The sequence below is a fragment of the Colobus angolensis genome, unplaced genomic scaffold (genome assembly GCF_000951035.1).
Source record: "Colobus angolensis palliatus isolate OR3802 unplaced genomic scaffold, Cang.pa_1.0 Scaffold300, whole genome shotgun sequence".
In the NCBI taxonomy this organism is placed as follows: domain Eukaryota; kingdom Metazoa; phylum Chordata; class Mammalia; order Primates; family Cercopithecidae; genus Colobus; species Colobus angolensis.
The window spans coordinates 2,717,418-2,744,289 of NW_012116267.1; the positions used below are offsets into that span (position 1 = coordinate 2,717,418).

Sequence of the window (26,872 nt, forward strand, 5' to 3'; positions counted from 1 at the left end):
ACAAACTAATCCCGCAACGACTGTCTGTGAATCTTAACTAGTGCGAACAGTAATTTAACGCCTAGTATTGTTTTCATCAAATACAAGCAGATAAATACAAAAATACCTGGTAGATTTCCTTATGGGCCCTGAAATGAGTTTCACGTAAGACTTGGGGAACCAACCCTTCTGACCTTGAACTTCTCCAAACCACCACATGTCTTGCTGTTCCAGGACGGTGATGACATCATTTTTGTTAAAATTTAAATGGTTGTCTTTTTTGGCTCTCCAAGGATACAGGGCTTGAGCTTGTAGCCCCTCCACCTTTTCACCCTTGTGTGGAATGACATAAAGGACCTCTCGTTATGTTGCAGTTTGTTATTAGGGCAGACGTGAACATGGCACCTCTCCAACAAGCACAGGCCAGACAAGCACACATGGCCACAAAGGGCCCTGAGGCAGCACAGCAGGAGGGCTGGATGCTTCACTGTTTCCCAACAATTGTTTATTTCCAAAAGTGGAGGCAAAAGCCTGCCAGCCTCTTCAGAAAGTCATTGTCTGACTATCTATAACTCTCTATTTCAACAAGCCGGGAGGTCACAAGTATTCTGTTGCATCTATGCGCCTTTTAAATTTTGGTTCTATTTTCACTCTCAAGTTGCCCAGGATACCTCCCCATTTCCAATTTGACTGGTATTTTTAGTGGAAGATTAACACTGGAGCAGAAATTTTATGAACTATCATGAGATCATTAACTGGCATTTTAGTTGAGGTGGACCCAGGGAAATAGGTCCTATCTGGATTATGCTTGTTTTAGTTCCTTTCCAGAGAAAACAGGGATTTGGTGAGTATAAATTCATTGTAATTACCATTTATTGTACATCTACATGCTGCCCCATGAGATTACAAAAATGAAAAAAACAGTCTCTGCCTCCCCCAAATAATTTAGGGAAAAGCACTTTATTAACCATAAAACACTATAAAGGTGGGCAGTATTATTAGCAAGTAACTCACAAGTAATGGGGAAGAAAGAGATAAAAACAACCATGTGTACCACCTGACAGAATGCAATATACTGAAAAGGAGTTCCTACTATTCACTGCAGGAATAAAGAGGAAAGAGGGATGAATTCTGCCTGGGGGCATCAGGGTAAATTTCACAGAGGGGGCAGCATCTGAGATGGGCCTTGAAGGATGAGAAGGACTTTGACAGCTAGGGCTTCGGAGGAAGGGCACTCCAGGCCGAGGGCGCAGCATGGGCAAAGGCCTCGAGGTGGAACACTGCATGGGGTCCGGGAAGAGAAGCACAATCCGGGGCTGCATGTGGCCTAGTCTCATGGAGGGGTGGAGGAGGAGGTCAGGCTGGAAAGGCAGGGTAAGGCATTTATTATCTTTTAAGAAGCTCTAGCATTAAACCATTACAGTATCTTAAAGCATTTAGTAAAAAATGAAACCCCAAGTTTCAATCATATATATGAATGGGCAAGAACAAAGGACAATGCCTAGAGAGAGTTACTTCAGAACCCGTTTGTACTTGCCTTCAGAAGTTATTTATATTATACTGACCTTAAGTTATGATTATGTCTGATAAGCAGAGAGAATTTACAACAGGTCAAATAGTTTCAGCATCTATGTTGATAACCTCTAATTCCTGGTCTTCATGAGTTCTTACCTTCTTAAACCCATGACATCCCTATCCTATTTCCTTCCACTTAGCTGTACATTCACTCCTTCAAGTCCCTCAGAGCTGAGGGGGTTTCCCTGGACTTTGAACACTCCTCAGATTGTATATTCTCGACCTTCCATTTTCCCCCTTGCAGTGGACCTGCCACCTACATAGCTCCTCATCCCACAGCCCTTCTGCACTGTCTAATCCTCTCGGCCCCTTCATTGACTTCTCTCCGTATGGACCCCAGGGGCGGCCTTTCAACTGTGCCCTCACTGGCATTTCAGAATCTCTCCCCCTGAGAAATCTTCCCCGTGTCTGCTGTGTCAACCTTTCTACATTGACGGGCCCTAATGACCCCAGCCTGGGTTGGATGTGGACTCTGGGTTTGAATCCCAGGTCTGTCAGTTACTAATTTTCTGGCTTTGGCAACTGTTTAATCTCTCTGAATCTCAATTTCCACATCTGTAAAGTAGAAATGATACTTTCTCCAAAAGGCTATTAAAGTTTAGCAATCCCATGGTAATGTAAGATGTGTGTAGGTGGGGAGGGGGCAGGAAGTTTAGTAAGATCCATGCACAGTATTGCTATGATAGAAATAACAGTGGTGAGCTATATAACTATTATTATTCCTAGTCCCAAGCTGTGAAGCATTGCTACAGAAAGCTGAGGCAATGTGCAATTATCTATTACAGACTCAGGTTAAATTAAGCCAGGCAATCCTTCATTTTTTTTTTTTTTTGAGAACTGAGTCTTGCTCTGTCGCCCAGGCTGAAGTGCAGTGGCGCAATCTCAGCTCACCACAACCTCCACTTCCCAGGTTCAACCGATACTTCTGCCTCAGCCTCCCAAGTAGCTGGGATTACAGGGGCCCACCACCACACCTGGCTGATTTTTGCATTTATTAAGTTTTTTAGTAGAGATGAGGTTTCACCATGTTGGCCAGGCTGGTCACGAACTCCTGATTTCGGGTGATCTGCCTGCCTCCCAAAGTGCTGCGATAACGGGCATGAGCCACTGCGCCGGCCCAATTCTTCATTCTTCTTTGTTGGCTCCCTCATTTGCCAGCTCCCAAACCTCTTCTACACTACGCAGCCCCGCCGGGCTCCTTCCTCACTGAAAACAGTATCATACAGCCCAAGCTGAACATTTTTCTTGGCTTTATCTTCTCCAATCTCTTTTCACTCTTCCTCACCCAGAAGAAAAAGACTCCTGTCTTTTCTGTGCCTTTAATGTTGTCTGCCTTATACCAACTATATCCTCTGACACTTCACTTTTCCATCCCCATCTCCACTGGCAACACGACTGGTTCTTGCTTTCCTGAGGCCCCTCCACTCTGGTCCTTCTCTTTCCTTTTGCAGATCTTTCCACTTCCTTGCTGCTCATTTCCTTTTACGCCCCTGCAGTGTGGTTTCATCCTTCTCCTTCCCAGGTTACAAAGCTCTACCTGTCACAATGAATGGTCTCTTCTTTGCCCTGACCACAGTACTTAATAACATAAGCAAACTCCCTTCCCCACCTCCACTTTCTGGAACAACCCCCAACCCCGTCACTGAGTCACTGTTAACTGAGCATGTGACACGTGCCAAATGCTGAGCTAGGACAGATGCAAAGGAAAGTACCATTTCCTGCTGAGTAGCTCCTCTTCTTCTTCCAGGCCACAGAACACACACGTACATGCCTGTGGATTTGCTATTTTCTCCCTGTATTCTCTCTCCTTGGACGACCTCACACATTTCCTAAGATCCGATAACGTTCTCTACGGGAATGGCTCCCATCTATAATCCCGGTCTCGTGCTCTCTTCCACCCTCCAGATCTATGTTCCAACAGCCTGCCAGACAGGGTCCCACGTTCACCTTCAACTCAACACAACGAAAACCCAACTCTTCCCTTTAACTGTGCATTTTCTGCCTTCCTCCTTTCCCCCTTTAAGGTGGGCCCTTTTCCTCAATCCCAGCCCTCTTCCCTTTCCTTCAGCTCCCATAGGCATTGTGACTCCAACTCCTTCACTCTTCTCTGCAGTCTCTCCCACCTGCACGCCTCTTCTGCTTCCCCCGGCACCTCCCCACTTGGTGAACATGAACTCAGCTGTGTCCAGGCCTGCCCTGGGTCTCAGCTGGGTGACAGCAACAGCCCCCTGACTGGTGGCACTGCCCTGCCAGCCCTCTACTCTAATCTTCCTGCACACCACTCCTCCAGATGGATCTGCCTAGAGCCTGTGTTCCATCTGGGTGTTCTCAGATCAGAAACGATCCTGGAACCTCCAGTGCCTCCCAGAGGGGCACTTGCCGTTTGGCATGATTATTGATAGAAATTTCAGCATTTTATCATTATTGTATGAAGCAAAAGAGAACTATTCAGAATAACCACCTTTATCCTTTCAGACTTATTATTTCCGAGCAGGGCATTTCAGAGCCTCCCATTAACCTTTAATTGGTCTACCTTTTCCTGTAAAAACTCAGTGGTCTAGACAAATGGAGTGGTGCATGATTTTCCTTAAACACATTCTGCTTGTCTGCCTTAAAGCCTTTCTCCCAGCATTTGCTGTCTGATATGCCGGCTCTCTCCATTTTCTAGTAAGATCTTACCCACTGGTCAAGATGCAGCTCAAATGCCACTTCTGCAATGAAGTTTCCTTCATCAACCCAGGCAGGAGAAGTTGACTGTGCCCCACCCCCATCCCTAACTCCCAACTATTCACAGCAGATTTCTGGCTCCTGCACTGGATTCCCATACTGCCAGCCAACCAAGACATGCATAACAAGGCTTGCTTCTAGATGACATTGCCAAAAAGCATTTGCTGAAGTTATTGGCACTAGATAGCAAGCTAAATCTTCCCACTCTCACTGGCTACCTTTACCTGGCCTAGCACAGGAGACGGGGAGGAGCCAGTGGCTGTCGCTGGAGTAAAGGCGGATCTCTGCCTTAACTGGCCGGCACTTGGAACGGTGAGAGAGGGCTGGGCTGCCCATGCATCCCAGTTATCCGTTTCTGGTTTCTCATTCGTGCTGGTGGGCCACCTGGAGGGAAAAGCATAACACCATGAATAGCAAGCACTCTCTAATATGCCAGCTTTTTACTCACAGTAAAGTACCAAAAAAAAAAAAAAAAAAAAAAAAAAAGATGGTAACCGATGAGCCTGTGTAACGCAAACCTAGTATATTTATGTGGCTTTCTACAGTTAAAGAACAAGGAGGCTGGGTATAGTGGCTCATGCCTGTTATCCCAGCACTGTCAGAGGTCGAGGTGGGTGGATCACCTGAGGTCAAGAGTTCAAGACCAGCCTGACCAACACGGTGAAACCCCGTCTCTACTACAGATACAAAAATTAGCTGGGCGTGGTGGCACATGCCTATAATTCAAGCTACTAAAGAGGCTGAGGAAGGAGAAATACTTGAACCTGGGAGGCAGAGGTTGCAGTTAGCCAGGATCGCATCACTGCACTCTGGACTGGATGACAGAGTGAGATTCCGTCTCAAAAAGAAAAAAAAACCCAAAAAACGCATTAGCTGGGTGTGGTGGCGGGCGTCTGTAATCCCAGCTACTTGGGAGGCTGAGGCACAAGAATTGCTTGAACCCGGGAGGTGGATGTGGCAGCGAGCCACCGAGATCGCGCCACTGCACTCCAGCCTGGGTGACAGAGCAAGACTCTGTCTCAAAAAGAAAAATAAATAAAAGAACAAGGAGGAGAGGAAAAGGCATTTGTCTGAATCTTGATTTCCTCAGTGATAAAATGGGAACAATACTGTGCCACTTAAGGTTAGTTGTGAGGGTCACATGAAATACGGACTAGGGAAATACTCTATAACCGTAAAGCACCGGAGAAACATCCTCACATGATCATTCGTAATAACAACAGTTAAATGAGAAAAAAGAAGCCACCTGCCACCTATGGAGCTGGAGCTTCTCAACACCACTTCTCAGACCCATGCATCCTATAGTAAGTACTTGGTCGTATGCCTAGATGCCACAGCAATTACAAGTGGCATCCTGACAGCAACCAGTTGTCCTGGGTCCCAGGGACAGTTCTAGTTTTGTGATTTTAATAATTTTAGATAAACAGGCTGGGCATGGTGGCTGACACCCCTAATCTCAGTGCTTTGGGAGGCCAAGGCTGGAGGATCACTTGAGTTCAGGAGTTCAAGATCAGCCTGGCGATCAACATAGTGAGACCTCATCTCTACAAAAAACTTAAATATTAGCTGGGCATTGTGGCATGCACCTGTAGGCCTGGCTACTTGGGAGGCTGAGGCAGGAATATTACTTAAGCCCAGGAGGTCCAGGCTGCGGTGAGCCATGGTTGTGCCACTGCACTCCAGCCTGAGTGATGAAGTGAGACCCTGTCTCAAAATAATAATAAATAATAATAATAAATAATTTTAGATAAACATGTCTGTGAGTGCAGATTTAAAGGCAATTTACTTTTTACATCTTTATAAGATATACAAACAAAACTGAAAATCAAAATAATTCCTGATTTTTCATTTGGAAAATAAGGTGCCTATAATTACAGCAAGAGAATTGCACACCATACATTTCATGAAGAAGAGGCATACTGATTTGATCCCCAGCAAAACAAGTCCTGGAAAATATGGCATTAATCTTCTATTTTAGCCTAAGCTTTAGTTTTAAAAACTCAGAACTTTTCAGTCAAGACCAAAAGAGGAAAGGGAAAGTTTCAACTTGGAAGTCAAGCTAATGGAAGGCTATTTTTTTTCTTCCAGCAGAGATTAGATGGGGGTCCTTCTTTAACACCTTCAGCCTTTTATGTGAAAATAAAGTATGAAAAACTTGCTATTCCTTACATCCTTCCCTCCACTTCCTCCCGCCCTGGGTAATTATTCTTTCTTCCCTCTCTTTTTTCCATCTGATCCTTCTCCAGCAATACATCTGGATTCCTTGCCTTCAATATGTTTCTTCTGAAAGATGATTAGACTTGAAAAAAAAATTTTAAATCTTTCTTATTCAAATCACTCATAATTGTATCCTAGTATAAAGTATTTTTAGACAATTGCTCATCTCAGTCATGGCCCTATAACTGGAAGTTTGACCAACAATTTCATCTATCATTTCAAACCTCTGCTTACACACAGTTTTTAAAATGCCCCGATGAACCAGGGCACAGAACTAACCATGGCCAAGCGCAAACAGCTCTTCATTCTATTGTACATTTGTATAAGATTAATGAAAGTGGAAAGCTTTAAAGGAAACAGCTTTCTATCTTATTCAGAACCACATGACTGAATTCAATTTTTGCTTCTGCCTGGCAAAAAAAAAAGTGCTATTTGCATGCAGGAAATGACTCTGAAAATTTGCTGACTGACATGGATGTCAAAACAGATTATTAGGAAACTGTATTTCTCCATTTCTTCCACAAGAATGATAGATACAAATACATTATTGAACAAAACAAGATAACAGGCTTCATTTTGTACCATGGTAAGTCATTGTTGGGCAATGATATCATTAAATCCAGTTCAGGGACTGTAATCTCCAATTTGGCAGCCAGAGAAAGGAGTATCGAAAATGAGCCAGCTCCCTCACATAGAAGGACAATCCAAGACTATGAAAATACTTAAGGGGAGGAAAAAATGACCAAATTGGGATTTCAAAAATCATTAGAAAGAGCCCACCAACACGTACGTGGAGCTGAAGTCGGCCCAGTTATTGGGGGTCGTGGAGGGCTCTGAAGAGGTTACTGCCAAAGGGGCAGGGGTCTCACGCAAGGCCAGTTTGGGGGCAGGGGCAGATGTCGAATCAGTCACTGTTTTCACTGGAGCAGGAACCTCATTTTCTGGGATTTTCTCTGCATAGTTTGCAGGGAACCACCCTGTCTTTCCTTTTAATTCTCCTCCAAGCCAGCCGGGTTCTCCAGTTTGGCTTTCATCCACCTGTAGAAAAAGTCACAACTTTAATTTAAGCAGAACTAAATCAACCCCTGAAGAGACCCAGCACCCAACTACAGGGAAGTCCCAAGCCTCTGCCCTCTTTAGATTGACATATGGCATAGGAATTTCTTCATTTTAGTCCAAGTGTCTGGGAAAAGAGTCTAAGCAGTAATGCTGAAAAAAATGCACTATAATTCAAGTTCTTATTCTCTGTACTTTTTAAAAAAGCCTTACCCCATGCTTTCCTAATAATGGCAGTTGAGACAAAGTACCTGGAGTCCTGAGGCATGGAATTTAAATATTATGATTTAGGAAGTGACTTGACAGGCTTCATTAGAAAGTCATGTCATTATTAAAAATAATTTGACTTGAGTTTATTACTTAAAGTTGAAAGCAAAGGGTGCAATCAATATAAATTCAGTACTCTTAAAACCTCCAATAACTAAGTAGTATTTATTTCAGTATCGGGACAAGGAAGATTTTTTAAAAAACCATGGCCTTAAATGGTTTCCACGGGAAGCAAAGCTGCCTGCTGCTGTGTTTAGGCATTTAAAAGCTCCACAGACACATGATGAGAAAATTAAGGAAGTGATTATTTACAGCAATAATCAATTTTATTAAGGTCCTGTAGTTTTCTTTCATATAAATTTAACTAGCATATTCACAAAAGTGCACAGAAAAATACAGAATTATACTGTTTAAAAATTTCAGAGGCCATTTATTACACCAAATGCTTTTAAGGTTTACATTTTAATTCTGACTCAAATGGATCACCCAAAATGGCCAAAATGATTCTACTTTTCTTTTTTTTTGAGACGGAGTCTTGCTCTGTCGCCCAGGCTGGAGTGCAGTGGCCGGATCTCAGCTCACTGCAAGCTCCGCCTCCTGGGTTCACGCCATTCTCCTGCCTCAGCCTCCCGAGTAGTTGGGACTACAGGCGCCCGCCACCTCGCCCGGCTAGTTTTTTTGTATTTTTTTAGTAGAGATGGGGTATCACCGTGTTAGCCAGGATGGTCTCGATCTCCTGACCTCGTGATCCGCCCGTCTCGGCCTCCCAAAGTGCTGGGATTACAGGCTTGAGCCACCGCGCCCGGCCGATTCTACTTTTCTTTACGAGTTGTCCCTACTATTTTATGAGCAATAGGAGAATGACTTTGGAGGACAATCACATTTGCTATCAGGAAATTTATTTTTGGGCCGGGAACGGTGGCTCATGCCTGTAATCCCAGCACTTTGGGAGGCTGAGGCGGGTGGGTTACCAGAGGTCAGGAGTTCAAGACCAGCCTGACCAACATGGTGAAACCCCATCTCTACTAAAAATACAAAATCAGCCAGGCATGGTGGCGCATGCCTGTAATCCCAGCTACTTGGGAGGCTGAGGCAGGAGAATTGCTTGAACCCAGGAGACAGAGGTTGCAGTGAGCTGAGATCATGCCATTGCACTCCAGCCTGGGCAACAAGAGTGAAACTCCGTCTCAAAAACAATTTTATTTTCATTATTATAATTCTTATAACGGTTTTATCTTACGAAACTTTGTATCTTATTTTACCCCTTCCTATGCTGCCTGAGGAGTAAAACATGAAACACTTCACTGGACATTAAAGTTGCTTCTTAGAAATCAGACATGAGTAGGTAGGGTCTTAACAATGATTTTGGAAAAATCTGACAAAAATACCAGTTATCTAATCCATTCAAGTATTCAGTAAAAATGAATTAAAAATAAAGCAAAAAATGATTACATTAAAGAAACCAAACATCTATCTGCATGTACTCAGTGGAGAGTGAGTAATAGGGTTCATTACTTATTAGCTTATTTGAATTAATAAATGCTTGGGGTAGAGGTGGAGAAAACAGAATGCAAGGCAAGGCTTACTACTGAATTCTACCTGTTATTTACAAAATATTCAGCAAGTAGGGGATGCCTGATTGCTGCTCCACTTTAGGGAAACTTTATCATCACAGATAAAAGCGATTTTTAAAGCTGAGAATTCTCCAAACAACCAAAAAAGGAGTTCCCTTGCATAAAATGCAATAACACTTCCAAAGGTTGAATTTTTGGCTTCACAACTCTTTCATTTCTGCTCGCACTCACACCCACATGAACACACCAGCCACTTTCCAGTCATTGTTTTGTTCTTACTGTTCTTTTTCTGGGCAGCCCCAACTGTTTCTCTAGATGAGGATTTAAGATAAATTCTCCCCCATTTGGATCTTCTTTTACGCTAAACTCAAATGGCTAGATGTCTTTCCTGCCTTGTTTACATTTTGGTGATATGGTGACCCACTATAACTTTGCAGCTGCTCCATACTGGAAACATAGCCAGTTTGGTTCTAGGACCAAAGGTGATGTCAGGCAGGAGTGGGTTAGGAGCATGAGCCAAACATACAATAATTTAGTGTCAAGACTGTGAAGTGCAATGATCAAGAACAGGGCTCTGCAGTTAGACCATCTCAATTTAAGTGCTAGTTCTACAATCTATTAACTGGTTGACTCTGGGCAAGTTTAATCTCATGGCACCTCAGTTTTTTTGTCTGTAAAATGGGGATAATAAAAATATCTGTCTTATTATAATGCTCACTGTGAGGACTGACAAATATTTACACCAATGCCTGGCAGACTAAAAAGTGTTACTTTTTTTTTTTTTTTTGAGATGGAATCTTACTCTTGTCACCCAGGCTAGAGTACAGTGGCACAATCTCAGCTCACTGCAACCTCTGCCTCTTGGGTTTAAGCAATTCTCCTGCCTCAGCCTCCCAAGTAGCTGGGATTACAGGCACCCACCACCACACCCGGCTGATTTTTGTACTTTTAGTAGAGACGGGGTTTCACCATGTTGGCCAGGCTGGTCTTGAACTCCTGACCTCAGGTCATCTGCCCACCTAGGCCTCCCAAAGTTCTGGGATTACAGGCGTGAGCCACTGCACCAGGCCAGATTTCTTTTTTTTAATTATCTCTCCTGCTGTCCGGCTCCGATGTTGTGCTATAGTTCTCTTACTTAGGATTCTGTCCTGTTCTAAAAGCCTGGTCTTGACTTTACCTTCACTCTAGGTAACAATATCTTTCTCTGTTCAGGAGTTCCCTACTCTAACTGCCTGGTACCCTACTCCCTCTAGGTTTCTCTAGGTTTACCTTCTTGCTATAAGCAATCCTTTAGGGGCTCAAGTGGATCCCTCGATTGATGGGAACTCCTACTCGTCTGCTCATTTTGGATCTACTCAAAGGTCAGCTGCTTCGCTTAATTATGTCCCATGATCTACTGTCACTCCCTTGAAACACAGGGTATTGACTGGTTAATAAGACTTTAAGGCCAGGTGCAGTGGCTCACTCCTGCACTCCCAGCACTTTGGGAAGCCAAGGCGGGTGGATCACTTGAGGTCAGGAGTTTCAGATCAGCCTAGACAACATGGTAAAACCCCGTCTCTACAAAAAATACAGGCCGGGCGCAGTGGCTCACTCCTGCACTCCCAGCACTTTGGGAAGCCAAGGCGGGTGGATCACTTGAGGTCAGGAGTTTCAGATCAGCCTAGACAACATGGTAAAACCCCGTCTCTACAAAAAATACAAAAATTAGCTGGGCGTGGTGGCGCATGCCTGTAATTCCAGCTACTTGGGAGGCTGAGGCAGGAGAATCACTTGAACCTGGAAGGCGGAGGCTGCAGTGAGCCAAGATTGCACCACTGCACCCCAGCCTGACGACAGAACAAGACTGTCTCAAAAAAAAAAAAAAAAGACTTTTGGAACGTGATCTGAAGCCCTGGGGAAATGTCCTCCCCCTCCAGTAAACTGATAACACCCAGTCTGTCCCCAGATATGAGAGAAAGTCTGCTGGTACGGTGTACACCTAGGAGTGAAGGAGGGGGCCATATCAGCCTCTTATCTCCGTAAGAGCTTCTCCCAGCCCTAAGGACAACAGTGAAATCAGCATTTCACTTTTAAGCAAAGAAATCTGCTGGTCTCAACAGCCCCCCAAACAATAGTCTCAATTAGTTTAATTTACTCTTACAAGTACACATCAGTTTTAATAAATTATTACAGTTTAAGGTTCAGGGGATGCAAGAGACATTCATTCTTAACACCCAAATTAAATTAACCACTTAGAAAGGTCAACATATGAAAATAAAATATATTTCTTCCTCGATTTGGAAAACTACCCAAAATGTCAATCCAATTCTGGAAAACATAAGATTATGGCAGACCAAGAAGTAGGAACACAAACGGCTTTGTAATATGACTGATTCCAACATGGACTTTTTATACAATGTACATTTACCTACTGGGGACTATAAGGGAGATGTTATTATTAACAATCTTGGTCTCAATACAATTTCATTTATCAGCCACACTGTAACACCCCAATGTATTTGGGGGTAATTCGAGTGAAACAGCGTTAAAGCGAAGTACAAACACCAGATATTGCTCACATTTCTGGGACTATGTTACTGACTGGTCTACAAAATGTTAGTAATTACACACTGCATATTGTAGCTCACTGATGCAACAGTCAAATATACACAGCAGCCACTTCAGGTTCAAGTCCATTTGGCAAAGGCTGATAATATTACACGTCTTTTCTCAATTTTTATATGCTCAATGGCTGCCATCTTCATTAGATGAGATTAATATTTCTAAAATCTCTGACCCTGTCACAAACGAGGGAAGCAGAAATTCCTTTTTCCCTCACTGAACACGATAAACAAGTGTAGCAAACAGGTTTAGCCTGTGTATTCAGACCAGCTGACAGTGGCTGCATGGGATGTGTTGAGGAGTGCAGGTAGCAAAACATTTTTCATGGATTCGCTGGTTCTGAAATATAAGGTTTCTCCCCCAAATTCCTAGATGAGGATATCAAAATTCTTTCTTTTTTTTTTTTTTGGATGGAGTCTCGCTCTGCTGCCAGGCTGGAGTGCAGCGGCGTGATCTCGGCTCCCTACAAGCTCTGCCTCCTGGGTTCATGCCATTCTCCTGCCTCAGCCTCCCAAGTAGCTGGGACTACAGGCGCCTGCCACAACGCCTGGCTTTTTTTTTTTTTTAGTAGAGATGGGGTTTTACCGTGTTAGCCAAGATGGTCTCAATCTCCTGACCTCGGCATCCGCCCACCTTGGCCTCCCAAAGTGCTGGGATTACAGGCATGAGCCATTGTACCCGGCCTTAAAACTCTTTCTAAAGCTCCATCCTAGAGGCTGGCAAATTTTGCCTCTGTTGCAACTACTCAAATCTGCCACTGTAGCACACAATATGTGAATGAAGGAGCCTGGCTGTGTTCCAATAAAACTTTATTACAAAACAGGCAGTGATTGGGCCAGATGTGAGCCAACCCTGTAATCATGTGTATACTGGTCCCTCAAAACCGCAGTGATATTACGGCCAATTGTTACTAAATGAGCTGTGTTCTGATGTTTAATCTATGGAAATCTATGGAAGGTAGAGGAAAAAGGTATTGTTGGCTACATTTTAAAAAATGTCTGTCAAGAGAAGAAAAGGAAAACAATGAGTTAAAAATTGGTATAAGAGTAACACTAAGACAAACAATTTCCAGAATGAACTGACTAGCTAATGACTAATAACTACTAAAGAAGTCCATTCTTCCTTGGGTATTTTTAAGAGGATATTTTCTAGAAATGATTTAGGATTAGTCCTGACATGAACAAGAGATTAAGTTAGATCAGTGGTTCCTGAAATTGACTCCCTAACAGAACCACCTGGTCGGACTTTTGAATGCTGTAAATGCAGTAAAGTTCCCAGAATCTCTGGGGATGAGCCCTGGCATGGTTATTTTTTGGAAGCTCCCTCAGCAATCTGGATGCATTCAGGCCTGCACCAGTCCAAGGATAGCATTTAAACCAAGCTTGTCCAACCCACAGCCCACGGGCTGCCACCAAGCTTATCCAACCCACAGCCCACGCGCTGCATGTGGCCCAGGACAGCTTTTAATGCGGCCTAACACAAATTCATCAACTTTCTTAAAACATTATGAGATTTTTTTGTGATTTTTTTAAAGTTCATCAGCTACTGTTACTGTTAGTGTATTTTATGTGTGGCCTAAGACAATTCTTGCAATGTGGCCCATGAAAGCCAAAAGACTGTACTGATTTAGACACCCAGCCTGTGTTCTCAACATAAACTTCAACAAAACAGCAGTTAGCATAGGTCTTCTCATTTCTTATGTTCTACTAATATGTTACGGATGTCAAACTTGATTTAATTCACCCTCCAAGAACTGAGACTTCCAGATCAAGAGAGGCCATATATTTTCTAAGCATCTAAGCCTTAGCCATCAAGGTCAAACTCAACTGGAAGGCATTCAGTCTTCCCTGAGCACATCACTTCACACTGATTCCTCTCCTTTTTAAAATTCCTAGCAGAGTTAGTGAATATTTATTGAGAACTTCATCAAATATTGGCCTTTTCATGTGTTCCTCTAGATTCTTCTAAAAAGATTTTAAACATATGAATGGTTGACTTGATAATTTTCTACTATCAACAGTACTGAGAATAGTGCTATACACAAGGTATCACATTAAATTTTTGTTAACCATGAAAAATTATAGTTTTGGATAAAACTGGGCTAAGTTTTTCTAAAAGCAAATTATTTTTAAGGCTAAGACTGCCTACATTGAAAAAGAAAACACTGTCACATTGTTAGACTTCTAAAAGTTGAACATACTATAGTAACCTATGTCCCAAAGATGTTTGAGGAATCTGAGAATCTGATGATGACTGTGCCCACAAAAGTAAAAGTGAACCCCGGATTTTTCAACCTAGAGAGACTGACAGTAATGTTGTACTACATGTTTCATACTCCTTGTTTGTTACCTGCAAAATTCATGAAATTAAAAAAATACAAACCTGTTGCTATTAGATGTCAATATCTATCTTTTTGCATTGATTGTTATCCTCACAATGATAACACAGTTGAATGGCACCTGGAGTATCACAATGCATTTTGTAGTACAAAATTGAAACACTGCTGTCCCTTCTGCAAGCCAACTAATTATGCCTAGTAGTACATTCTACATTTCATCACATATTTAGGAGGTCTGAGATAAAATAAACACTATTACAGTCCTGGGTAGATATTCTCTGTTATACTTGTCCTTAATTTATTTTTAGTTTTATTAAAAATTATAAATTAAATACATTTATAAAAATGAAAATAACACAGAAGTCTATAAAATTCAACGTGAAAGCCCCTTCTTTACTGCTCAGTGGTAACCACTGTTAACAGTTTGATATATATATTTCAAAATTGTTAACTATACATAAACACATGAATACATATATAGTTTTATTTCTAACCAAATGCAATTATGCTGCACATATTCTGCTTTTTTGAAGGAAATCTTATTTGTATATGTGATCTATATAAGTTTTAATCTTCATTATATTTTTTTAGTTATATTATAATTTATTTAAACCATCCTTTTACTGATGGACATTGGGCTGTTTATTTCTTTTACCAACACCACTGCAGTGAACATCCATGTACACACATATTTGTGCATGTGCCCAAAAGAGGAAGGAAAAGCATGAGAGGAAGAAGAAAAATAGAATTTCTGGGGCAGAGGGAACGAGAATTTTAAATCTAAACAGGCACTGCCAAATTGCCCTCCAAATCACTTAACCAATTTATACAACCATGCTAACAATGTATATTATATTCACTGTCCTATACTCTTGACAAAGCTGGATATTACCAGACTTTTAAACTTGCTCATTTGATAGAGGAACAATGCTATTTTGTTTTCTAACTTGCATTTTTCTGATGGCTCAGGAAGCTAAGCATCTTTTCATGTATTTTTTAAATAACTGACTTTTTACTTCATCTGTGAGTGTCCCTTCCCACCCTCTTGCCAATTGTTTAAGGCTTATGGGTGTATTTCAAAGTTAACTGTTTGGAATCTTTATGTAACAGGGGTAACCCTTTATGTAACCCTTGGTCTCATATATTTTGAAATATAGACATTTTAATTTTTGCATATTATCAACTGTCCATTTTTGCCTCTTACGACTTCTGGTTTTTATAGCTTAAAAAGGCCTTTCTTAGCCAGAAAATTATTCCAATAGTCTCCTTAAAAATTTTTTCTTCCCAGAATTGTATCTTTTATGTTTAATCTACTTGGAAATCCTTTTTGTCTATGGCCTGAGATGAAGACTTGACCTAATTCCTTGCCAAACACAGAGCATTCAAATTAGTCCTTAAAAGGAATCTAGCAAAAAGTAGCCCGGTACACAAACTGAGAAGACTTATGACTTTTTTTTTTTTTTTTAAGCACAACCTACTACACAGACTCAAACACATTTTTAGGGCCACAACAACACCCAGAGATATGTGTACTTACACAGAATTCAAGTGACTTAAAAGGACAAAACATTGAATAAGATGCAGACTTCCTGACAGTTAGGTAACACTTACCCATTCCCCTTTAACCTCCACCAGGAAAGCAAAGGTTTGAAAGCAAGGCAAAATATATGTTTAATGACATGCTTTATTCTTACAGCATATCTAAACTCTACGCATCTCATCAAGCTGGTGGTTAACTAGCCAATTCGAGGAAAAGGTTTCAACAGGCCTAGGATTATAGGTGAAGCCCAATATGTTACCGAAAAAGAGCAACACTTTCTCATCAAGATACAGATCACCTGCAACATTTCCTTATCATAACATTTCACAACGTTCCCTTACTTTAGGATGAGAGCGAGCTGCTTCTCTGCACCTTGTGTTGCAACAAAATCCAGTTTCAAAAATATTAGGCTGGTTTGTTTAACGTTAAAAAAAATTGTAATGAGGTCCTCACTGATGGATGTGACATTGTATTTTCAGAAATTTTAGATTCCTATTACATGGTATTTACATATTTTACAATTAATCTGCTTTACAGGATACACTACTTCAAATATGAGGCAGTATGAGTAAAGTAGCTTCAGGCTATTAGAAACCACGGTGTAGGAAACAGCAGGTGGTGAAGTTAGAGGAAAGCTGACAAACATGCCCTGCTGGCTCGAGTTACCGTTTCTGTCCCGTTTCTGTGTACAGAGTGGAGTGCCCAAAGCAACAGTTCTTTCTGTAAAGGATGAGTAAGGCTGGCACCCAGCATGTTTCAGTCAATAACTGTGTGCTGAATGAAGCCATGGAGTATATTTGAAGAAGTTTTCACTATTGTTAAGGCGATTTTAACTTTTAAAGATCTGGAGCCTGGGCAACATAGGGAGACCCTATCTCTACAAAAAAATAAAAAAATAAAAATTAGCTGGGTGTGGTGGCACACACCTCTGAGCTACTCAGGAGGCTGAGGCAGGAGGATCACTTGAGCCTGGGAGGTGGAGGCTGCAGTGAGCCAAGATCAGGAGGTGGAGGCTGCAGTGAGCCAAGATCATGCCACTGCACTCCAGCCTAGGTGACAGAATGAGACCTTGTCTCAAAAAAAAAAAAAAAAAAAAGAAAAGAAAAAATAATTTGGGATCTTTGGCCTTGCTTCTTCTAGCCCATGGTAATTACAGAGAAGGCAGCGCTATTAGGAAAAAAGGGGACATAGGAATTGATTTCTCTAAGTGCCAAATATATTGTTATTTCTACATGTTTTGGCCTATTAAAGATCCACAGATATGATGTGTATATGGCAAGATGAATGCATAATCACCTGCACAACACCCTTTATACTTCAAAGACATACAGTCCTTGGGTAAGAAACATGTTTGTTTCAATTGTTAACTTTCATAGTTCTTTACAAATTCTAGGCCAGGCATGGTGGCTCATGCCTGTAATTTCAGCACTTTGGGAGGCTGACATGGGAGGATCGTTTGAGCCCAGGCAATTCAAGACCAGCCTGGGCAACACGGAGAAACCCTGTCTCTACAAAAAATAAAAAAATTAGCTGGGTATAGTGGTGCACGTCTGTGGTTCCAGCTACTTGGGAGGATGAGGTGGAAGAATCGCTTTGCTTGAGCCCGGGCGGCAGAGGTTGCAGGGAGGCAGAGGTTGCAGTGAGCCAATATCGTGCCACTGCACTCCAGCCTGGGCAACAGAGCGAGAAGTTGTGTCAACAACAACAAAAAAAGCTAAATTATCTTTAAAAAAAAAAGTGCTAAGAGTAATGCAAAGTTGACGACTTCTAAGACTCTTAAAGTGAGTAACTAGAACAAGGAACTACTATTTTCTTTTAGAAAATGATTTAGATCAACCATGTTGTTTCATTTTCTTTCTTAAACTGGTTCCTATAGTTTTAGTCACATCGTAAGATTGTTATTAAAGGAAAGAAACAGTAACAAAGTAAAATTCTAAATTATTTTCTGTTTCAGAGTAGGAAAGCAGATTAACTGTATAATTCATTACTCATTTTACATAATTCAAAGTTCACATAATTAAAAGGAAAAAAGATGCTCTGATGCAAAGATACAAAAGTTATTGCAATTATGAGAATGATGATAGAGTGTTCTGCACTTATAACTATTTATTAAAGACTCCTGGCCTCCTCCCACCTTGGAGGATCCTAGTGTGTGTGTATATATATGTACATATGCACACTAGTATATATTACATATATAATATATATACACACGCATGCTAGTATATAGTCTATACATCATATATATGTATTACATATATATTTATACTTGTAGTATATAAGTAGTAATCTAAACTCTGAAATTATCAGACATTTATAGATTTAAAAATAAGAACACATTGTCTTTACCAACTCAATTTTAAAGTGATGTTGGGATACATTTTTTAAATGCCATCTTTCATTTTAACAAAAAAGAAAGAAGACTGAGCTTACACTTTAAAAATCTAGATGCTGAATTACTGGGTTTCATACTCACTGACAATCTCACAATTGTTGAATAAAGTGAAATAAGAGGACAGAGGCTAATCTTCAACAGAAATGACCCTCTCACTGGAGTCTTTCTTACCATGACTATGTCTCCTGGCTGGATAGTGATTTCATCATGGCTTCTGGATTCAAAGGGGTACAGTGCCCGGTAATATACCACTTTTACGTTTTCCTGTGCAGAAATGGTAAGTGGACCTTTTTCTGTTTACAAAAAAGGTGGGGGGACAAAAATAAATAATTACAGAGAACACAAATGTATGACAACAAGCCAAACAACTAACCTCTCCTCTATTGCCTATCTTCACCTCTGAACTATTTCCCTCCATTCAAGGAATTTCTGAAACGCATACTGACTGCCAAAGCAGAGCCAAATCTGACGTCAGCAACTCAAACCCATCAGAGAGTTCATTGGTGACTCCCTCTAAACAAAGGTCATTCCAAGGCTGAGTGCAGCCAGGCTGCCTAAAGGTTCCTTGTCTCTGCCTCTTGGCTGGGGCTCTAGCAGTGCAGATCTGTAAAGCATCAATACCCGCCTCCTCCCTACCCAGCGTGTTGAGTACAATGTAGCAGTTAGGATATGACCCAAAGTCTGAATCAGCCAAGGAGCAAACTTGTTTGGGAGGGAACAGAGGCACCAGTTTCCATACCAAAACATGAAAAAGCAGATGTTTTAGGCTCTTTAACATGGTCATATAAAACCTAAGTGCTGATTTCAGTTATAGTGATAATCCCCGATGAAGAAACTCTTCCTCTACATTTCTTTGGGAAATAATGAGCCTAAGGATGAACCCTAGATGAAAATAATTTAGATTTTAAATGAAACAAAATGTTTAAACATGCACATGAGCAGAGGATATTTTGCATTCTGGTTAGCAACAACTAATAACAGACCTTTGGGCATTTTTACTCAAGAGCTACAAGTATTTTGACATATAACTCTTATCTGGAAAGCAATGAGGGTAAAGTATTATCTCCATATGATTTTGAACTGTATGACATGCAAGACTTCCTACTGACTTAAGGCGAAAAAACAAATCTTCACTTTATACTAGGAGGAAGCATGAAGAACTTAAACTAACTGCCTAAGCTCAATGGTGAAATTATTTTCAGATAGAAAAAAACTATCAAAAAATGAACTTGCCCCTCCCATGACATGGTTGCTACTGTGTAGGTCTGATGACCTGCCAGTCTTTCCCCTGGACTGCACGCATCCGAAGGCAGGTAGGTGCCTAATGCAGCTCCATACCTCACGCCCATCTCTGCCCACTATGCAGCTGGGAACCAGTAAACCTTTACAGAATAGCTTGAAAGTGTTTTTTCTTTCTTTTCTTTCTGTATACTGCAGCACTAAAGAAGCACACGGATGACCAAGCAAAATTGGTATAATTTACCACACAAAGAAAAAGCAACGACTTGCTTCCGCTGAGCATTATTTGCAAAACTGTACGATCACACAACCACACAAGAATCTTAAATACATTCTAGCTTACATCTGTTATTATAAAGGATAGCTTTTTCTAGCTATTCCAATTAGATCAGTCTTTCATTTATCTCTTTGTTTAGTCTTTTATTTATCCTTTTTTTTTAAAAAAAAAGGCAAATTAGGCCAGGCATGGTGGCTCATGCTTGTAATTTCAGCACTCTGAAAGGCCAAGGTGGGAGGATTGCCTGAGGCCAAGAGTTGAACACCAACCTGGGCAACAAAGTTAGAACTGCATCTCTACAAAAAAAAAAAAAATCAGCTGGGCATGGTGGTGCACACCTATAGTCCCAGCTCCTTGGGAGGCTAAGACAGGAGGATTGCTTAAACCCAAGAGTTTGAGGCTGCAGTGCACTATGACTGTGCCACTGCACTCTAGCCTAGGTGACAGAGTGAGACTGTCTCAAAGTAAAAAGAAAAGAGAAGTAAAGAAAAGAAAAAGCAAATTATGTTCAAAGGACAAAACGCTGCCACTTTTCAAAAAGTAAAAGCAGTTTTATGCAATGCAGAGCGAAGACAGCGAATATCCCATCAGTGGAGGCAAGGGTGAAAGGTGCCACTTTCTGTTGCAGAAACAGCTCAGAAATTCCAGGGAGGGAAATAACAAACCAGAGAAACAGCAGGTATCTTTTGTAGCATATAAGACCAGTGGAACTTCACGCCACTTGTTAACTCTGTAGAGGACTCGTGGATGCCAGTGTAATGTGGGCCAGCGGCTGGCATGGTGATGGGAGAATTACACAGATCTCAACTGACCCTGGGGAAAGAAGAGCTGCCATGCTCAAAACAAGAGACTGAAGTTCTCATCTGTTAATGTAGCCAAGACAGGTCCTGATGAGATATGGGCGTTTTTCAGGAGGATCTGGGAGAGAAGATGACTTATTTTCTAGAATTATTTTTGGCTTCTAATACCTGAAGTGGACCAGGGTGCCTGGACAGCTGGCTTAGCTGGTTCTTGGTGCTGATGGAAAAGCCGACCCAGCTTGTCTTGTGCTTCCTGTTTGCCTTTCTCCTCGCCATCCTTCTTTTTGATACTCTCCTCCCTTTTCAGTTTTTCCTCCTCATGGAGTTTTCTTGGTCGCTGATGCTCATCCTCCTGCTGCACATGCTCCAGCCACTGCTTGTCCCTTTCCTGAGCTCGTCTGCCAACAAACACACTTGATTACAGCAAGGAAGCAACTCTTAAGTTAACACTACTGTTGCCTCTTTTCACAAAAAAAGCTCCATCCAGTAAATGGGATGGGAAACATCAAGGGAACATTGTTCTTCAGACGGGGCAACTGAATCAGGGCTTCAGTTCTGAGTGAGAAGAAATCACATGATTTAGGAAAACACAGAAAATTTCTGATGTATTTTATAAAGTGGTTACAAGAATAAGAAACATACTTCTTAATAATAAAGCTGGTATTAAACTGACCAAACAGAGCCATAAAACACAGAGAACACAACTTTTATAAAAATAAAATACACCCAACACTGTAAATGAAATATCACTTAAAATAAGTACATGATCAATCAGATCACTAAAATTTCCCCCCAGCAAAGGGTACAACACATTTACATGCACACATGTTGCTCCCCAAACCTGAAGCTGAAAGCAAGGGATTGTTTTATTGACTTCAACTACTTTGAATTTGTTTTTCAAAGTAGCTACCACAAATAGATAATTGTAATTAAATCTAGGCCTTGAAATTTTTTTTTTTTTTTTTTGAGACGGAGTCTCGCTCCGTTGCCCAGGCTGGAGTGCAGTGGCCAGATCTTGGCTCACTGCAAGCTCCGCCTCCCAGGTTTACGCCATTCTCCTGCCTCAGCCTCCCCAGTAGCTGGGACTACAGGCGCCCGCCACCTCACCCGGCTAGTTTTTTTGTATTTTTTAGTAGAGACGGGGTTTCACCGGGTTAGCCAGGATGGTCTCGATCTCCTGACCTTGTGATCCGCCCGTCTGGGCCTGCCAAAGTGCTGGGATTACAGGCTTGAGCCACCGCGCCCGGCCTAGCCCTTGAAATTTTTGATGGCCTCAACCTGAAACCCACAGTAAACGACTGAGAATGATTTTTCTTATTCTATAATACTTTATAAAGTCAGAAAATACTTTAAATGAAACTAATATTTAATAACAAATGATATAATAACAACTACCTCTCCATATATTAACTCCTTTAAACTGCGAATCAGGTAGGTAGTCTTAGTATTACTCCCATTTTACAAATAAGGAAGCTGGGGCAGAGATATTAAATGACTTGTCCACATCACACAGTCATATGTGCCTGGGCTTCAATCCCAGGCAGCCTGGTCTCAGAGCCTCCACCCTGAACTGCCATCCTGTGACACAGCTAATGCACATAGGTCATCGGCTAGAATTAGGAATTTGCCACGGGAACATAATTGAAACAAATTATACTTTTATTCTCCATTGTCAAAAAATTACATTTATTTCTACTCTGTATGAATGTGAAATGTTTATGCAGAAGCCTTTAAACTTAAATCTTAAACATTTTATTTACAATTTTTAAAGTGTCTTTTAGGAAAGCATAAAAACACTTTTTGGAGGGGTAAGGATACTGTTATTCATGACAACAAAAACCATAATAAAAACAGTGGCTGGGCATGGTGGCTCATGCCTGTAATCCCAGCACTTTGGGAGGCTGAGGAGGGCGGATCACCAGGTCAGGAGTTCTAGACCAGCCAGGAGTTCTAGACCAACATGGTGAAAGCTCATCTCTACTAATAATATAAAAATTAGCTGGGTGTGGTAGCGCACTCCTAAAGTCCCAGTTACTTGGGAGGCTGAGGCAGGAGAGTCGGTTGAACCAGGGAGGCAGAGGTTGCAGTGAGCTGAAATCATGCCACTGCACTCCAGCCTGGGTGACAGAGCAAGACTCCGTCTCGAAAAAAAAAAAAAAAACCTTACTTTATATTTTCTACCAATAAAGGTCACCATATATAGTGTATAACCACCTAATTTCTGAAGTTAATTTGGAGTAGTTTTTATCTATATAATTGGAATATATATTACATATTATATTTTTATTATGCTATTTTCTGTATTATGCTATTTTCTGTATTTTTCTGTATTTTATGTTTATTTCTACTCTGTAGGAATTTAACAGTTCAGTGCAGTATAGTGTGAATAATAAAAGCATTTTATACACTGTGGAGGTAAGAAAAGGATGGAATTAATCAATACATCCAAGGAGGAGACCCTTAGTCTGACCCTCAAGAAAACCATAAAACAATCATGTAAATTGGTTTGGGACGCCAGATACCTCCCCACTGGCACTGAAAAACAAACAGACGACTCTACATATCCATAAGAAAGTATGCACAGCTCTCCGCAGGTTAACTGAACTCAGCCCACTAAAGTTAACGACTTGCCTCAAGTATCCGTTTCGTCGTCTTTTTAATCTAATTTCTTTTCTTTTCTTTTCTTTTTCTATTTTTGAGATAGAGTCTCTCTCTGTTGCCAGGCTAGAGTACAGTGGCATGATCTCAGCTCACTGCAACCTCCGCCTCCTGGGTTCAAGTGATCCTCCTGCCTCAGCCTCCCAAGTAGCTGGGACTACAGGCGCGTGCCACCGTGCCCAGCTAATTTTTTATATTTTTAGTAGAAACAGGGTTTCACCATGTTGGCCAGGATGGTCCTAATATCTTGACCTCGTGATCCGCCCACCTTGGCCTCTCAAAGTGCTGGGATTACAGGCTTGAGCCACCGTGCCTGGGCTTAATCTAATTTCAATTACCAACTTTTATAACTTACAGGCTGTCATTGGGACATTTGGTCATTTTTGTTTTGTGGAGTCTAAAATTAACTGACATTTAAAAGGTAAATATCCAGTAACAAAATCAGACACAAATTTCTACAATTTACCACACTAAGTTACAAGTAAAAATAAAAATATCACAAACACAAATCTTCAAAAACAGATAAAAACATGTCTGTATCCTATGCACTAAGCAGCAGTGGCAAATTTCCCCCTTTTGTACTAAAGTTTAATTTGCAGTTGAAAAACAGAAGAAGGGAAACACAGGGGCCCACCCTGATCCTGCTGGAGAAGCCCTGTGTGGGGCGCTAGCTCAGTGGCTTGGATTTTAAACCAGGCATTCCGACCCCTGTTAGCTGTTAGTAAAAGGCTGTGAACTAGAAATGTTATTTTGGCCATTAACATGCAAATGAGCACACCAAGTGTCCCAATTTCCTTGTATAATTCCATTTATCTACATAGTAGTAGCTTGAGAGAGCTCTGGGAACTAACCAAAAACTTCAGGGAGTACTGATATATGCAAAGATTTATATATACACGTGTTTGTGTTTGCACTCACACTTCACACGCACACTAAATAAAGACTGAAGGCTCTTTCTGGTGCAGTAACTACTTGGAGAAGCCAGGCAAAGAATAGTAAATCCTCAAAGTTCCTTCCAGATGAGTCCATAATCCAAAGAAGACTCACCTTTGGGCTTCTTCTTTTTGTTTTTCTAATTCTATGATCTTTCGCTCTTGTTCTTTCTGTTTCAGTCGTTCGGCCTCCATGGACTTTTGCTTCTGGAGTTGCTGCTTATTATGTATTTCTCTTAGTTCCTATAATTAACCGAAAAACAGCTCATGTTTTTGTGACATGAGTGACAAATACATCAACTATTTATCAGCATGCAACATTTCATAGTGGGAAGCCTAGGACACTTAGGAGATAACGTTTCAGAGTTGGAAAAAGTCAACTTGGAAAGCTAAAATCACACCACATTTTGACATGACTGATTTCCAAAGGCCACTTCAGATTACATTCTAATGAGCCATACACATTATACCATTTTCCACGATCTGCTCTAGAAGAAACCTGCTAGCGAAGGGCAGGAGGGGAGCTCTACTGATAAGGCTCAGCAATCATAACGGAACGTAACCAGTTCCAAGATATGGTGAGGATCATGAATAAAACTTAAGCTTCTTTTGATTATCAATCAACAGCAACCTCTACTGACTTTGAAAATACACACGCCTCTTCTTCACTCATACCTCCATTCAAACCTCACCTCCACCTTTCACTAAGCTGCCTTAGAACAAATGGACATCTCTTTGCTACTCAATTCTTTGACCTCAGTTCTTCCCCCAAGGGTCTATTTTCTTCAAATTACACCTCTTCCAGAGCATCTTTTCTTACTAAATTTATCCTTCAAGTTGCTAACTGCTCCAAACTAAACCAGCAATCAGATTGAAAGTAAAAAGCTATAATTTGATGATGACTACCTTGGATCCAATTTCCTCACTTGATACTAGCTGCAGGAATAGCAGTAATTTCCTTAGCAGGCTACTGAAAATAAAATGCATTCTATGATATTTAAAGTACTCGAGTGACAAGTTTAAACACCTGAAAATATGAAGAACAAGGAAATGTCTGCTGAGAAAGAAACTCCCTGATTCCACAGAAATCAAATGGTCACCAATAGATTGAGTCACTGAAACTCATCTTACTTGGGCCAACAATAAATTAGATGAGTCAAAGTGCCCAGTAGAGCCAAGGTATCTTTCCAGTTGATTTCTTGATCTAACCAGGGCTGGTCCTCCCAGTACATGGCCCAGTGATCTCTATGGGGAGATTTAAGGACTAAGATTTGCCCTGTCTTCTATCGTTTTTCTCACTGGTGAGACTAGATGGGCAGGTTTCTTCCAGGCCCTAAAATTCCTACCTTTAGATTCATTCAGAGATTGAAAAACAAAGATAGACCATTTGTCTGTAGAAGGTCAGTATTAAAATATGCACTTGTTACTGGAAAAAAATTCTAAGGGTTAGGCTAACCTTTTCCTACTAATTTTGCTAAGGTTAAAGTTAAAATGCATATACAAATGTTTTATAAACTATAAGTGACACTGAGTGGCTTTAAAAGAGAACAATGAGATAAAAGAAAAAGTTTAACTGGAGATTAGGAGGCTGGGGGAGGTACTTAGGAAGAGGAAGGCATGGGAGGAAAAGAGGAAGGGGAAAGGGGGAAGAAGGAAAAAAAGGAAAGGAAGGAAGGGGGAAGGAGGGAAAAGAAGGGAGGAAGGGACTTCAGTGGGGAACCTAGCAGATGACACTGGGAATATCCAGGCAGGACACAGCAGGAAAAGGTACCTTTGTAAGGCACAAATTGGACTGCTCCCTATGGCAGCAGAACTGACATGTGGAACAGAGGAAAGGGGAAAAGAAGTCTAAGACTGGGAAGCAATGATGAAGCCTCACACTGACTGTTTAAAGTGCTGAGATCAGAAAATCAACCCTAGGGAGAAAGAAGTCCATTTTTCATCATCTTTCTCACTGCCATACCAAGGGATGTAAAACTTAAGTGTTAAAAAATCAGCAGTATTGGTTTTCTTAGTAACCCGGAATCAAGAATAACTAGTAATCAGTAATAATATGAATGAAAATTTCATTTTCAAAACCATCAAATTCTTAAATAGGTTCAGAAAAAATAACTTACAGCCAAAGACTATACTTAAAAGGTCTTTTAAGTATTCCCACAGAACTGGGAATCAAGAAACCAGGATTCTAATCTCAGGTCCCTGACATGAGCTTGCAGATGAATCAGAATAGATGATCTTTAGGTGTTCTTCAAGTTTGGGGATCTGTTAAATCTTAGACATTGTTTATCACATGAGTTATTTATTTATTTCAGTGTCTGTTTTATTTAGAATTTTATTTCTAACTGCAAGAATGAGTGAAAAAAGCATAAGCAAAATAACCCTGAGCTGAAATTAAATACAAAGGAGTAAGAAATGATGGAAGAGAAATAACATTTCAGTTTGATGTTCAGGAATCTGATTATATATTAAATAAAGAAAAGTCCTTATTTCATCCAGGAAAAAATGTATTTATGAGTGTATCCAAAATATTCAACAACAGGTACTGCACAACCAGAATGGACACTGGCCATGATGTATCAACATACTATAATAGATAGCCCATAGGCCCAAATGAAGATTTTTCATTTTTCCCCAAGAATTACACTGCACATTTCCTTTCTATACTAGGCTTTTGTAACTGGATACGGATTTATA

General features: G+C 41.0%; 1 protein-coding gene across 1 annotated transcript in view; it reads right to left on the minus strand.

The window, feature by feature from the left end:
* Positions 1 to 26,872, minus strand: part of ITSN1 (intersectin 1 (SH3 domain protein)) — a 199,682-nt gene that overhangs the window by 72,281 nt on the left and 100,529 nt on the right. The window contains exons 17-23 of the mRNA XM_011950058.1: positions 24,294 to 24,421; positions 20,757 to 20,986; positions 18,444 to 18,565; positions 15,949 to 15,963; positions 7,289 to 7,536; positions 4,506 to 4,665; positions 107 to 312 (exon numbers count right to left, since the gene is read on the minus strand). Of these exons, the coding sequence (XP_011805448.1) occupies positions 107 to 312; positions 4,506 to 4,665; positions 7,289 to 7,536; positions 15,949 to 15,963; positions 18,444 to 18,565; positions 20,757 to 20,986; positions 24,294 to 24,421 (1,109 nt within the window). The remainder of the gene's footprint in view (positions 1 to 106; positions 313 to 4,505; positions 4,666 to 7,288; positions 7,537 to 15,948; positions 15,964 to 18,443; positions 18,566 to 20,756; positions 20,987 to 24,293; positions 24,422 to 26,872) is intronic.